The 12,535-nt window shown below is 57.5% G+C and overlaps 1 protein-coding gene across 3 annotated transcripts; it reads right to left on the minus strand.

Annotated features, from left to right (window-relative positions):
* Positions 1-1,641: 1,641 nt before the first annotated feature.
* On the minus strand, positions 1,642-12,528 carry THBS3 (thrombospondin 3). 3 transcript variants are annotated; one of them, XM_036830451.1, is made up of 23 exons: positions 11,664-12,527; positions 10,455-10,661; positions 9,618-9,874; positions 9,412-9,514; positions 8,557-8,583; positions 8,275-8,357; positions 8,134-8,185; positions 7,859-8,007; positions 7,346-7,486; positions 7,027-7,104; positions 6,500-6,652; positions 6,175-6,285; positions 5,977-6,084; positions 5,535-5,694; positions 5,092-5,210; positions 4,902-4,954; positions 4,427-4,620; positions 4,059-4,237; positions 3,901-3,949; positions 3,531-3,727; positions 3,114-3,286; positions 2,036-2,175; positions 1,642-1,949 (listed from the first exon to the last, which is right to left on the minus strand). In XM_036830451.1, the coding sequence occupies exons 1-23, from the start codon at positions 11,740-11,742 to the stop codon at positions 1,891-1,893; spliced, it is 2,871 nt and encodes a 956-aa protein (XP_036686346.1). In that variant the 5' UTR covers positions 11,743-12,527; the 3' UTR covers positions 1,642-1,890. The 3 variants fall into 3 exon arrangements, with proteins under 3 accessions (XP_036686346.1, XP_036686363.1, XP_036686354.1); XM_036830468.1 differs by lacking the exon at positions 2,036-2,175 and having other exon boundaries at positions 1,644-1,949; XM_036830459.1 differs by lacking the exons at positions 1,642-1,949; positions 2,036-2,175 and adding an exon at positions 2,207-2,958 and having other exon boundaries at positions 11,664-12,528.
* Positions 12,529-12,535: the final 7 nt, after the last annotated feature.

A 12,535-nucleotide genomic window follows, 5' to 3' on the forward strand; every position in this document is an offset into this window, starting at 1 on the left:
GGGAGCCTCACCGGGCCTGCCCGAGCGGGCTGAGGGGCTGCCTCGTCCCGGGAGAGGAGGTTGGGTGGCGCTGCCTAAGTGGGGGCAGAGAGAGGCTGGGGAGGGCAGGCCCGGGCCGGAAGAAGCAGTGGCTTGGACAGAGAAGGGGAGGAACATACTGTACCATCGACGGAGGGGCTGGGAGCTTTAGGAGGGGACTCAGGCACGTGGGGGCGGTGTCTGGAGGAAATGGCGCTAAGTGGGTGGGGTCCTGAGTTAACGCGGAAGGGGCACCGAGGTATTTGGCGAGGGCAGTGGAATGTGGGAGGGAGAATGGGACAGATTAGTTATGTATTTAGGAGGCAGAGAATAGGTGGGGCGACAGAATGGTATTTAGGGGCACGGAACTATCCTTTGCGGAGCAAAGTGGTATTTGGGGCCGGTGGGCACAAGGTGATGGGGGTGGTGCAAAACCGTTTGTGAGCGCGCATGATTTGGGAAGACCAAGTGATATTCTGAAGGGCAGAAACATGTGGGACCAAGGAGTATTTGAGGCCACAACGGCGCACGTGGAGCTTATCGAGTCCCATCCGGAGGTCCTGGGTTGCGGTCTAGACCGACAGAAGCAATTACGTCCGCATTAGGAAACAATTCTTAGCCCCAAAGAATACAGATTGAGAAATGAATTTTAAGAACACTTCGGTGCGGCGGGATTGCAGGGAAGCCGGGGAAAAGGAAAAGGACCACAGCTCCCAGACGCGCGCGACTCCGCCGGCTTGGCGCGGCATTGTGCGGCAGCCGGACCCGGGTGCGGGCTCGGGGCCGGAGGGCGTTTACGTCATCGCGCCCGGGCGCGGCCGGGAGGCGGGGAAGCACCCCCAACTCGCCGGCTAGAGAAAGGGCGAGTATTTAGGTGGGCGGCCCCAAAACTTCAAGCCCTGGCGTTGCCAGGCAATAGCCATTCAGTTCGGTTGCTGGGACACGCGTCACCATGGCGACGGCTCCGCGCCGCGCAGTCTGAGTATTTAAAGAGCAAGCGCGCGCAACGCCCCGGCGTCTGAAAGCGGCCTTCCAGGATATCGCGGTCTCCCTTTCTCCCTTTCTCCCTCCCCCTTACCACCCTCTTCACCCTTTTCCGGGCGCCAAGTCTCTCTGGCCTCCAAGGTGAACCCAACTCCCCAGCGCATCCCGGGTTCTCGGGCTGGTCCGGCTTCAAGCGGTGGAGAGCGGGATTCCGGGCCCCGGGCGGGCGGGAGGGACGGGACGCGGTGCAGTGTTGTTCTTTCCCCCGCCAATATTGCACTCGTCCCGGCCTCCGGCCCCCTCGGCCCCCCGGCCTCCCCCTCACCCCGAGCGGGGCAGCCCCAGCCCTCCTGGCTCTCGATCCCGGCTGCTCTAAGATAGACTGGAGTGTCGCCGCTGCCACCGTGAGTAAGTGGGGCTGGGAGGACTTTAGCCATCCTCCGACCACCACCCCATCCTTCACCTAACCTCCGTCCTTCACCTAACCCCCGTCCAGCACCTTCCTCACCGTGCCCCAAACTCAGCCAAACTTCCTCTAGATCTCTAACTTCCATTCTACTAGTCCTCTCCCCGCCTCAGGTTTTTTCCTGCTCCCCACACTATCCCGGCAAAATCCCTAAAATAAGTAATTGCACTGGCTTAGAAAACAATTGGAACTTTATGGCAACGTGCTGTTGTCTTTCCTGGCGTTAGTGCCTGAGAAATGCCCCTCGAAAACTTCTCATGTCCTGAACAGTGGGGTCACCACCCCTCTGGGGCTGAACTGATGGGTGCCAGAGGAGGTTCTGTGTTTGGCTGAGGGGCTGTAAATTAGACCCCAGGGTCTCCAGGATGGACCCCAAGGCCTGAGGGTCTAAAATCAGGATTCTGAAGCCGGTGGCCACCTCTTCACACTCTTTCCTGGAGCAGCTGCCTCCGGAATGGCTCAAAGTCCTCGGGCACTGTGTCTGAGAAAGGAGATATGATTAAGGTCAGAAGAAGTGACTCCCATGAGGGCAGGAGAGGTCAGGCTGATCTCCGTCTGGAGCCTCACCATTGCATCGATACTGGAGATTGGACCAAATGATGTTTTCTTGGGAGAAGCAGAATACACCAAGACGCCCCCCTCGCATGGATGTGTCAATGATCACCCCAGAATCGGCCACTAGCTGGGAACCCTCATAAAGCTTCACCCTGTCCAGGATAGGGGTGTCCATTGGTGCTAGGGTGCCAGTGGGCACTGTGCCACCATGACCTGGCCCTGTTCATCCCCAACCCCCCTTGGGCTCACCAGGCCTGAGAGAGAAGGGAGGTGGGGAAAAGGGAGGAAGGAAAGGGGAGGGAAGGGGGGTGCTTTTCTCAGGCCTGGGGCCCCTGGCTCTTTGTCCAGCCCCCTTTGCATCTCAAAGCACCAGCCGCATTCCAAGCGAGGATTGAGTTGCCATGACGATGAGTACAATGGGCTGGGGGGTGAAGTCACCCGCTTCCCAGGCTCTAGTCCACCCCCCCATCCACTGTCCTGGCGCCCCGCAGCCCCAGGCACCTTAAAGGAGAACCAACCCAAGTCCCTGCACTCTGGGCTCTTGGCCATTGCCCCTCCCTTCCCTGTCATCCCCACCAAATAGGAAATGCAAAGTTGTGGACAGAGTGCTGAACTGAGAAGCCTCAGCCTCGCTACTAAGAGGTGTGGAGTCTGGGTTTCCGTTAGCTCTTCTGTAAATGATGATCCCTTCCAGGTCAGACACTTTGATGAGGCAGGTTCTGGGCTGTACCAGTGATGGGGCTGGATGTGATGTGCCTCTCCACAGACTGGCCTGGGGTTTGGAGGCTCCCAGACGCACCCTCATTTTACAGAGGGGAAAATGGGGCACAGAAAAAGAAGGACTTGCCCAACATTGCTTATAGGTCCTCGGCAGCACCAGCACCAGAGCCCAAGCTGCCTGGTGTTAGGAAGAAAGCAGGGCCAGGACAGCGAGTCTGTGGTGAGAGGGGAGGTAGAGAGAAGTGGTCCCAGTCCGGGCCCAATGGCACCAAGACACTGAGTAGAGGGGAGGTCACTGGGGAGTCCCAGCTAGAGGTGAAGGAAAGGCTGGGCCTGGGGTCCCTTGGGAGGGCTCAGCCCCTCCCCTCACCGAATGTAGCCAACTTGAGGCCGGTGCAGCAGCTGCCAGCGGTAGGAAGTCTTGTCACGCCAGCCCACATTTCGTGGGTCAGTCCACAGCAGCCGTACCTGATCAGGGGTGTGACCTGTATGCCACAGGGCATTCCTGAGGTGCTCGCCTGGGCCAGACACTGATGTCACTGCCTAGGGGGCATCGGCAAAAACAGTGGGTCAACCACAGGACCCGACCAAGGGAAGACAGCAGGTTGGTAAGTGCAAGTGGAAAAGGGAGTCAGGAGAATATTCTGGAGCCCTAGGGAGCCAACCTCCAGGCCATATGTCTGGGTAAGAGGGTTCCCCCTACTCAGGCAGTTGGGGAGGCCCCAGGGTTGGTGGGGGAGCCTTTGGGAAAGGGCCCTGGATTGGGGAATCTGGGCAGCTGCGGGACCTTGAGCTGTAGCCCGGGCTGGGCAACAGCCCGGAAAGGTGTGGCCTGCCAGTAGGTCTGCTCCGTTTGCTTCCACATGACCACATAGAAGCGGCCGCTGTCCTGATAGCTGAAGAGAAAGCCTGCGTAGTCATCATCAGTCACTGTGTTCACATGGAAGGTGCCTTCAAAGTCCACACCATTGAAGGCTGTATATCCTGGGGGCAGGTGGGTGGGTGGGATCAGAGTCAGGGGCAGCAAAGCTACTGATGCCCATTGTGGGGTGGGGATGGGAAGGGATGCCTGCTAAATGTGTGGCTCCATCCTCTGCCTGTAGGGCCCCTCCATTTGGAAGTCATTGAAATTGTTGAATTGGGTGTCCCTTACATACCAACTGCCAGGCCGGGGTCACTGTTCATGGTCTGAACGATTTCCATGCCCTGGTGGTATGCAGTAAAGACAAAAGCCCTGGTCCAGGTGTGCTGCCCTCCTTAGGCCCTGCTTGCTAGTCTGGCCTGACAGCACCCGCCCAGCCCACTGCCCTAGTACCTGGTTGAGCACGACCCAGTTTGGGTCAATCTGAGCGTCACCCTCAGGATCCAGGACGACGGTCTGATAGGCCCGAAAATCCGTGAGGGTTACCTCTGCACTTTCAGGGCACACATCCAGGGGGTCAACCACTGCATCATTGTCAAAATCATCCTCACACACATCACCAACGCCATTGCCTGGGCAGGGTGAAGCCAGGTGCTCAGGAAGGCCCTGGCCACTGCCAGTAGCCAACACTACCACCTCTCGGGCCTTGAGATGTTGACCTCTCTCCACCACCCTGCCTTCCCTCACTCCCCAGCAAGGCCTGCCACTTCTCCCTGAGCAAAGCCCATGCCAGCCCAATCCTCTGGGGACTCCAGCCTTACCATCTGAGTCCTTCTGATTGGGATTAGGTACCAGGCGACAGTTATCAGGACCAGGAGGCACGTAATCTGGGACACCATCATTGTCATCATCCCCATCACACTCATCTCCAAGTCCATCATTGTCTGAGTCCAGCTGGGAGCTGTTGGGCAGCTGCGGGCAATTGTCCTTAGTGTCCTGATGTCCATCGCCATCACTGTCCAAAAAAGAGGCACCTAATAAAGGCTTTTAAAAGTGCCACATCCTTCCCCACTCTTCTGCTTAGGAGTCTCTCTGGGGTTTACCCTCCATTCAGCCAGACCCCTTGCAGTCAGCCAGATGAGGTGAAGGTCCAGCAGTAAGAATGGAAGGTAGACTATGGGAATGACCTGCTACTCGATAGTAGTGGAGAGTTAAAGTTACCCTAGAGGGAATTGAAAACATACTAGAGGAAAGTAAAGTATCCCCTAACCTTCCATCTCTTGGCCAAAACCCTACCTGTCTTCATTGGTGTCACAGACATCCCCCACCAGGTCGCTGTCTGCATCTGTCTGAGAGAGAGGGACCTGTTCTCACCATCTCCTCTTGATAACTCTAAAGAGGGTGACCTGACCACTTCCCATCCAAAGGGCTGGGCTTCATCCACCAGTCATCCCACCCCTTCCCTGCCCTCTCCATTCCCCTGTACCTGGGTGGGATTGCTCATTTCAGGGCAGCTGTCGCAAGCATCTCCCACCCCGTCCTCATCCCTGTCTGTCTGCAGGGGGTTGGGGACTTTAGGGCAATTGTCCAATCCATTGGGGATGCCTAGAAGATATGCAGGTAACACAAGGTTATCACTAGAACGTATCACTCTGTCTTCTAGGTTGGTGAAAGCCCTGAGCTCTATCTCCCATCCAGAGGACAGCTGGTCAGGAAATCTGCCTGTAGCTTGTCTTATCCTCTTGCCCACTCCCTGCCTAACCCCACCCCCTCCCTCACGTTCCCACTAACATCTGCCACAGGTAATCTCTCACCCAGGCTGACTTCCCCCAAGCATTGCCCTTCCCGAATTCTCAGCCTCCCCGCTTCATTCCCACCATATCCAAATTCTTAGGTCTCCCAGCCACCCCCTCAGCCCCAGGCCTGCACCATCCCCATCCACGTCGTTGTCACAGGCATCCCCTTCCCCATTGCCATCTGTGTCTTTCTGGTCATTGTTGGGAACGTTGGGGCAGTTGTCACAGGCATCACCAAATGAATCTGTATCTGAGTTTTGCTGGTCCTTGTTGGGAAACAGCCGGCAGTTGTCCTGGGGTGGGAGGGAAAGAGTCAGGCCTCCCTTGAACCACTGGCCACCTTCCTCATCCCTGTACCCTTGTCTCCAATCACCACTCCTGTGATGGCCCACCTGCTTGGCTCCATCCCACCCACCCAACTTCCCTGTAGTCCACCTCATCGTGGGCACCAGGCTTATGGCTCCCTAACGTGGAGTATTAGGGCCCCTCCTCAGGAGCTGCCAGTGGCCAATGGAGGACAGGGTTATGGCACAAGGCAACAGCGTCACAGAGAAGCTGGAAAGGTCAGGAGCCACCTCAACATTCTTGATCCCGTCCCCGTCAGCATCATCATCACACTGGTCCCCCACACCGTCGTTATCAGCATCTTCCTGCCCAGAGTTGGGTGTCAGAAGGCAGTTGTCCTAAAGTTCAGGGGGAGGAAATGGATGAGTTCTGTCCTATCTCAGCCTGGGGTGCCCCATCCTGCTCACTCGCCCGCCTGCCCCCTGCACCTGCTTGCAGTGTTTGTTGTTGTCCATGCAGGGCAGCGCCTGGTCCGGGTAGCCATCGATGTCCGTGTCGGGCCCACACACGTTCCCGTTCCCAGCCCAGCCCACATTACACTGGGGCAACACAAAGGGTGGGAGTTAGTGGTCTGGGCTGGCTCCCCACACCCCACCCTCTCCAGGCTCTCTTTTCACCAACCAGTTTCTGGGCCCGGGCCCACCTCCCTTTCCCATGCAAGCCCCCATACCAGTCCCTAAACATGGTCACCAGCCCTACCCCTTTCCCCAGACACCCCCCCCCCTTTTCTTCCAAGCCCCAGGCCTAGCTCACCGAGCAGGACACTGCACCATTGCGTTCAAAGAGACAGTGCGCATGGACATGGCAGGGGCTGTGGGTCGGGCTGTGGCAGGTCCGGGCTGGGAAGCAGCCCTGGCTCTGGTTGCCCAAGAAGCCCAAGCGACAGGGACCACACTTGAAAGAGCCCTAAGAGTAGGGAGGCAGTGTCTCAGGAAGGAGGGTCAGCCCACCACGACCAGCAACATCCCCATCCCCTGATGGGTGTAGGAGGGACCCTCACAGCTAACAGGCCAGGTCCATTACTTATCTCCTTTAGGTTCTCCTGACAACCTTTCAAGGAGGGTAATAGCCCCATTTCTCAAGCGAGGATGCTGAGGCTCAGAAAAGGTAAATAACTTGCTAAAGGCCATGGCTAGTAAGAGGCAGGATCGGAATTCCAAACCGGGTCCGTGTTGAACACCTACCACATGTAATGTCCTAGGGAAGGAGGAGGGGAAGCAGGAAATCTGAAGAGGGGGTTGCACATTCCCACCACCCAGACACTCAGGTGTTCAGCTCACCACAGTATTGGTGCAGATGGAGTTTGGGTCGCAGCCACCATTGTTACCATCATTGCATTCATCAATATCGTTGCAGACCTGAAGGGGCAGACTTTGGGTAGAACCAGACCTACGGTGGGTCTCCTCAGGTACAGGAGAGAGCACTGGTGTGGCCTTATCTTTGAACATGGACATGAAGCCCAGACCCAAACCCAATGCAAAGCTGGCAGATGAGCCAGGAGCCTCATCCCATTTATCCCAAGGGCTCCGCATCCAACCCAGAAGCCCTCCGCCCCTGCAAAGCCAAGATCTTTTGTCCACGGACTCTACCCAACCTGACCTGTTTGCTAGCCCGGGCATAGTCGATGCCCACACCAGACACCCGTGTGCCTTTGTAGCCTCGGGGACAGGCTTCGCAGTGGAAGCCAGGCATGGTGTTGACACAGCTGGAGCCCGGGAAACAAGGGTCCGCGTGAGCACACTGGGGACCAGAGGAGAAGAGGTCAGGCCCCTGCCTGTGATCCCAGGACCACTGCTCCTGGTCTCCCTGTTTGCAGGCCTCCCCTCCTCAACCTCATTTATGCTCTGATCCCACCCCCAGCCTCCTGTGGGTTCCCTCCTAGCCAGCCCTCTCAAAATGCCCCTGCCACTCTCCCAGCTCCTTCCCTGCATGGCCCTGCAGTCTTTGTCCCAGACCTGTCTCCCTCGTTTCTCATATGTCTTTTCTGATCTCCAGCCTCTTCTAAACCCCAGGTTCCTCTGCTTCTGACCAACATTCACCCCACCTTCTTGGGCCTCTCCTAACTCCCTCACCCCAGCTTTCTGTGCCCTTCCAGAAAGGGCCCTCACCCACCTCATTGATGTCTGTGCAGTGGGTGCCATTGCCCTGTAGGCCAGGGGGGCAGGGCCCACAGCGGTAGCCGGGGTACTCGTACACTTCCATGCAGTCCACGCCTCGGAAGCAGGGGTTGGGGCTGCAGTGGGAACGCTGTTCATGGAAGCCTGGGCAGGGGGGCGGGCACAGTCAGAGTTACCTAGAAGTCACCATTTAATTCACCAGAAGTGGAGGCCAAAGCCCTGGGGTGGGGAGCACACTGGTGCCACCTGGAGCCCTACTCTCCTACTCACCGCACACCTGACACTCCATGATGGTGTTTCGGATCAGGGACATTTCTTTCACCTGGTAGACAGAAGGATGGGGCGGAGTCAGCTCTTGGCATCTGCCACCCCACCCCAGAATCAGCGCCACCCTTCACCAGCCCACTAAACCTGGTCTCGGATGTCATCCCGCAGCTCTACCAGGATCTGGTTGAAGAGGGTGAGTTGGGTGACCAGCGCCTTGGTCTGCTCCCCTGTCAGGGTCCAGGGTGCAGAGAGGCTCAGAACTGGGGCACCAGCCCCGGCCCCTCTCTGGGTAATAAGCCAGGTGCTGCCACTGCTGCCCACTCATCTTTAAACCCCACCCCATTCCTGGCTGAAAAGGACTTAGTTTCAGGCAGCTGCTCCTCCTCCCCATCCTCATGCCCTTTCACCTCAGCGTGGCCTACTCACCTAGGATGGAGTGGAGTGCGTTGGTCACTAGAGAGGACAAGAAAACACAGAGGGTGGAGATGTGAGGAGGGGCCTGGCTGGTGAGGAGGAGGAAGGAGGGAACAGGAACAAAGGGCTGGAGTCTTGGAATAAAGATGTGGTGTCGAATGGTAGGAGGGCAGTGGTGATGCGCAAGCAGCACCTGCTCCTTCCACTGGATGAGGGTCCCTCTAAGGGAGCTGCCTCACAGATAGTCGAAACCCAAATTCTCCTGTTCCTAGGCATGGTAGTGGCAGAAGGGATCCAAGTGAGAGGTGACCCAAAGCAGGGCCAGGGCCCCAGTACATTCTATTTCCTCCCTCCCAAGCTTCCACCACAAGAGCTCTTTGAAATATCTGGGAGACGTGGACATTTTATTTAGGTAAGAGCCTCTGAGCATCCCTGTTAGAGAGACCAGGCAGATGGGCAATGCTTAGGGAAATGGCTGGTAGGTGACAGATGCCAGTGGAAGCTAAAAAAGACCCAAGACCCTTAGCTCAGTCAACCAAGAAAGACCAAGCAGCTAACTTCCTCACCCCCACTCAGAGTTCTTCAGAGTTATATTCTTTTTTTGGATCATTTTATTTTTCTGGCCACCCTGGTAGGTGGGATGACCTTAATGGAGATTTTTTTGACCCACACCTCCTGCTGGGATGGTATTATTTGGAGATCATAGAGTCAGAGGTGAAGGAGATTTGGGGTCACAGAGTCAGAAGCCCCAGAAATAGGTGAGCCGAAAGAACTGCTGTTAAGGGGGAGGGAGGTCAAGAGGATGGGAGGGACCAAAGATCACAGGACCCGGGGTCCAGGATGTCAGCTAGCAGAAGTCTGTGTTACCTGCACTGTGGATAGACTCATCCCCCTGGAACGGACACTCACTCAGGGCTCCGACCCGGGCCATGGACCCGCCCAGAATCATTTTCATAGATTCCACGAAGCCCTGGGGGAAAGAAACAGAGTGGGGTGGGAGGACCTACCAATTCTTCCTCCCACCGGTGCAAACTGTTTCACAGACACTCAGGGGGTCCTCCTTTCCTGCTCACCTGCATCCTCAAATAAGCCTTCTGTCCCGTCCTAATCTCCAGTCCACTGACTTCCGCTGGAGGAATGGGGGCCAGGGCCGGAAGGCCAGCATGCTGGTCGCCCAGTTTGCAGTCCACATAGAGCTGCAGGGCAGGGCTGGGTCTGGACGGACCTCGGAGTCGCAGGAGAGCCGTGTGTGTGCGCCCGTCAGCCAGGCCTGCTTGCTGTAGGTTCACTGCATGGACTTTGCCATCCTCCCGCTGGTACCGCACCAGCACTGCCCAGAAGGGGAGGTCAGTATGTGCACTGTCCCCCATCCCGTCTCCCAGCTGAGAGACAGGATGGATCAATTCTTCTGAATACCACATCTCTAGGGCTATCACTCCTTATCCAGCTATGTATCTCTCAACACCTTGTACATAATAGGTACACGAAAAATATTTTCCAAATTGATTCAAAGACTAGGACTTTCTTAGTCTTCAGTGTCATCAGATCACTCTCTCCCCTGCTAGGGTGGCAGCTGGTTCCATACCCACTGAACCGTCCCAGTGATCTGAGACAGTTCAGATCCCTGGGACACAGCGATACCACTTCTGGGGCACAGGGACATGCCTCCCCTCCCCCCAGGCATTCCCACATACAACTCCCATTCCTACAGATGCCTCACCCTATTGTTTGGGTGCCTGGCCTCCTGAGGCACCTCCTAAGTGCCAGGTGCCCCTGGTGCCGGGACACAGCCTGATGGGTCCACGGTCCCCACTGGAGCCCAAGGAGAATTAAGAGGGATCTGAGAGTGGGGATGAGGAAGAGTGCTCAAAGGGATCACCACGGCAGGAAAGGAGATGCCCACCAGTCACCTTTGTTGATCTTGCCCACAACAGAGGCCTCCAGCCATCGTGTGTTGTCTTGGCGAGAGTAGAGGCCGAAGAGGACACCACCCTGCTTGGGGGGCAGGCGGAAGGTGGACAAGAGATAGATGTCCCCAGCAGTGAGCAGGGCTGTCCGGATCTTCTCCACCACAGCTACCATCTGCCGGGACTCGCCCACAGTCAGCAGGTCAATCACTGGTCACGCAGGGATGATCAAGGTCAGACCCCTGTCAAATGCTAAGGCCTGCTCTCTCCTCTGAGCCTTCGGGGGTGGGGCATCCTTCATCACCACCCGATAGTGTTAGTCACCTCCTCGAAATTCAGCCCTTGTCGCCATCAGAGGACAAGGCATTGTGCCTTCCTTACTGCCACTCTGGGAACCAGCAGGCCTGAGGCTCACTTCGAAATACAGAAACAGCACCCCGCAAACTTGAGATGCTCCCACCAGGTGGCGCAAAGGAGTCACTGTGCTGATCCCAGGCAGGAGTAGCACCTGGTGCCCACAGCACAGAAATAGGAAGACAGATTCTCTTTACCCGGCTGGGTTTGGCTCATTCCACACCCTAGTGCCCCTCCTCCCATCCTGGGGGTTCAGCACGCTCGCTCTGGATGAAAACAGCTGCTCACTGAAGGCTCCGACCCTCCTACTGTCTGGCTCTCTCCTACAGGAACGTAGGACCCAGCTCCTCTGCCTCCTGCGTCCTGGCCAATCTGTGGTTTCCCTTCCAGCCAGCAAAGAATCTGTGCCTGTGTCATCTGCTCCAGCTACCTCTCCCACAGCCACAGGCCCATCCTACCACCAGACCTCCAGGAGGGCCCAGACCTCTTGGTCCCCACCCCCCCATCCCGTTCTTAGGCAGCCAGGAGCCCAGGGGTGAAAGAAGCCACCTTTGAGCTGCTCTCCCAAACCCTGGGGTGCCTGGGGATGCTCAGACACCAACCCAGCCAGGCAGCCCTAGCTAGCATCCAGCTCCTGAGTCCTCTGCCCTGGCCTCATGCTGACCCTGGCCAGCTCCCACTCATCCACCACCTTCTGGTGTCAACTCCTCCCCACAGGGCCATAATTTCATCAACTCTTCTCTCTGATTCAGTGTCAGGACTCTCCCCTCTCCTTTTGCCCACATGCTCCCTGCTATTAGGCTGGGGGCAAATGGGGAGGAGGCAGAGAGGGGGCTAAGAAGATTGGTACAGGCTTACCCTGCAGGTCCTGACTGGCAGATGTGAAAGTGCAAAGGAGGAGAAGAGCCAGGGCCCCCCGAAGTTCCTGCGTCTCCATGCCGCTCAGCCGGCTCACTACCCCTGGCAGGCAGGCGGCTGGGAGGGGAAAAGGCTAGGCGGAGAGCAGGAGCGGGGGGGCGGAGGGACTGGAAGGGGGAGTTGAAGGGGGGGCCGGCAGGCGGTGAGGGGGGGGCTGAAACAAAGAGCTGCCAATCACCCTGGAGGCATACCCAGCTCCGGGAACCAGGGGCACTGGGGAAGAGTCCTGGAGGCCTCCTTGCCTCCTGCCTCTCCCTAATGGTGCTCTCCCCCAGGTGCCTCCGTCTCTCCCGGCATCTCGCTGTTGGGGGCTGCTACCGAACGCTACTGTTTTCTGGAAGCCACAGTTGGGGAAGGCAGGAACCCTTGGCGGGGCAGTGCCAGACAGTGGGCATTATTCCACAGCTGGCATGAGAGAATTCCAAGGGAGTGGCCGAAACTAGCTCGCTGTAGCGCCCAGGGGATGGCCGCATGGCATGAAGTTTGCTGCTCGGATAGAGCAAGTGCTCTTTATTAGGGTGGGGGGGGCCCCATGACTTGTGCTTGCGCCTCCGTTTTTCCCTCATTCCTAGGAAAGCTTCGAGTCTGGAAGCGTCCGCTGGGAACTGGAGGGAGAGTCTAAAACAGTGGTCAGTGAGGTTGAAGAAATCAGGAAAGAGGAAAGGGACACCAAGGGCAGGAGTAGACCAAAGGACAGGCCAGGGGCCGGGGGCCAGACTGGGAACACTGGGGGTACCGGCGGACAGGCCGTGACCCGGATGAAGCAGAGGGGCGCCTCTGTTCCCGTTACCAAGGCAACAGCCCGCGAGCCC

This window comes from Balaenoptera musculus, chromosome 1 (assembly GCF_009873245.2).
Source record: "Balaenoptera musculus isolate JJ_BM4_2016_0621 chromosome 1, mBalMus1.pri.v3, whole genome shotgun sequence".
In the NCBI taxonomy this organism is placed as follows: Eukaryota; Metazoa; Chordata; class Mammalia; order Artiodactyla; family Balaenopteridae; genus Balaenoptera; species Balaenoptera musculus.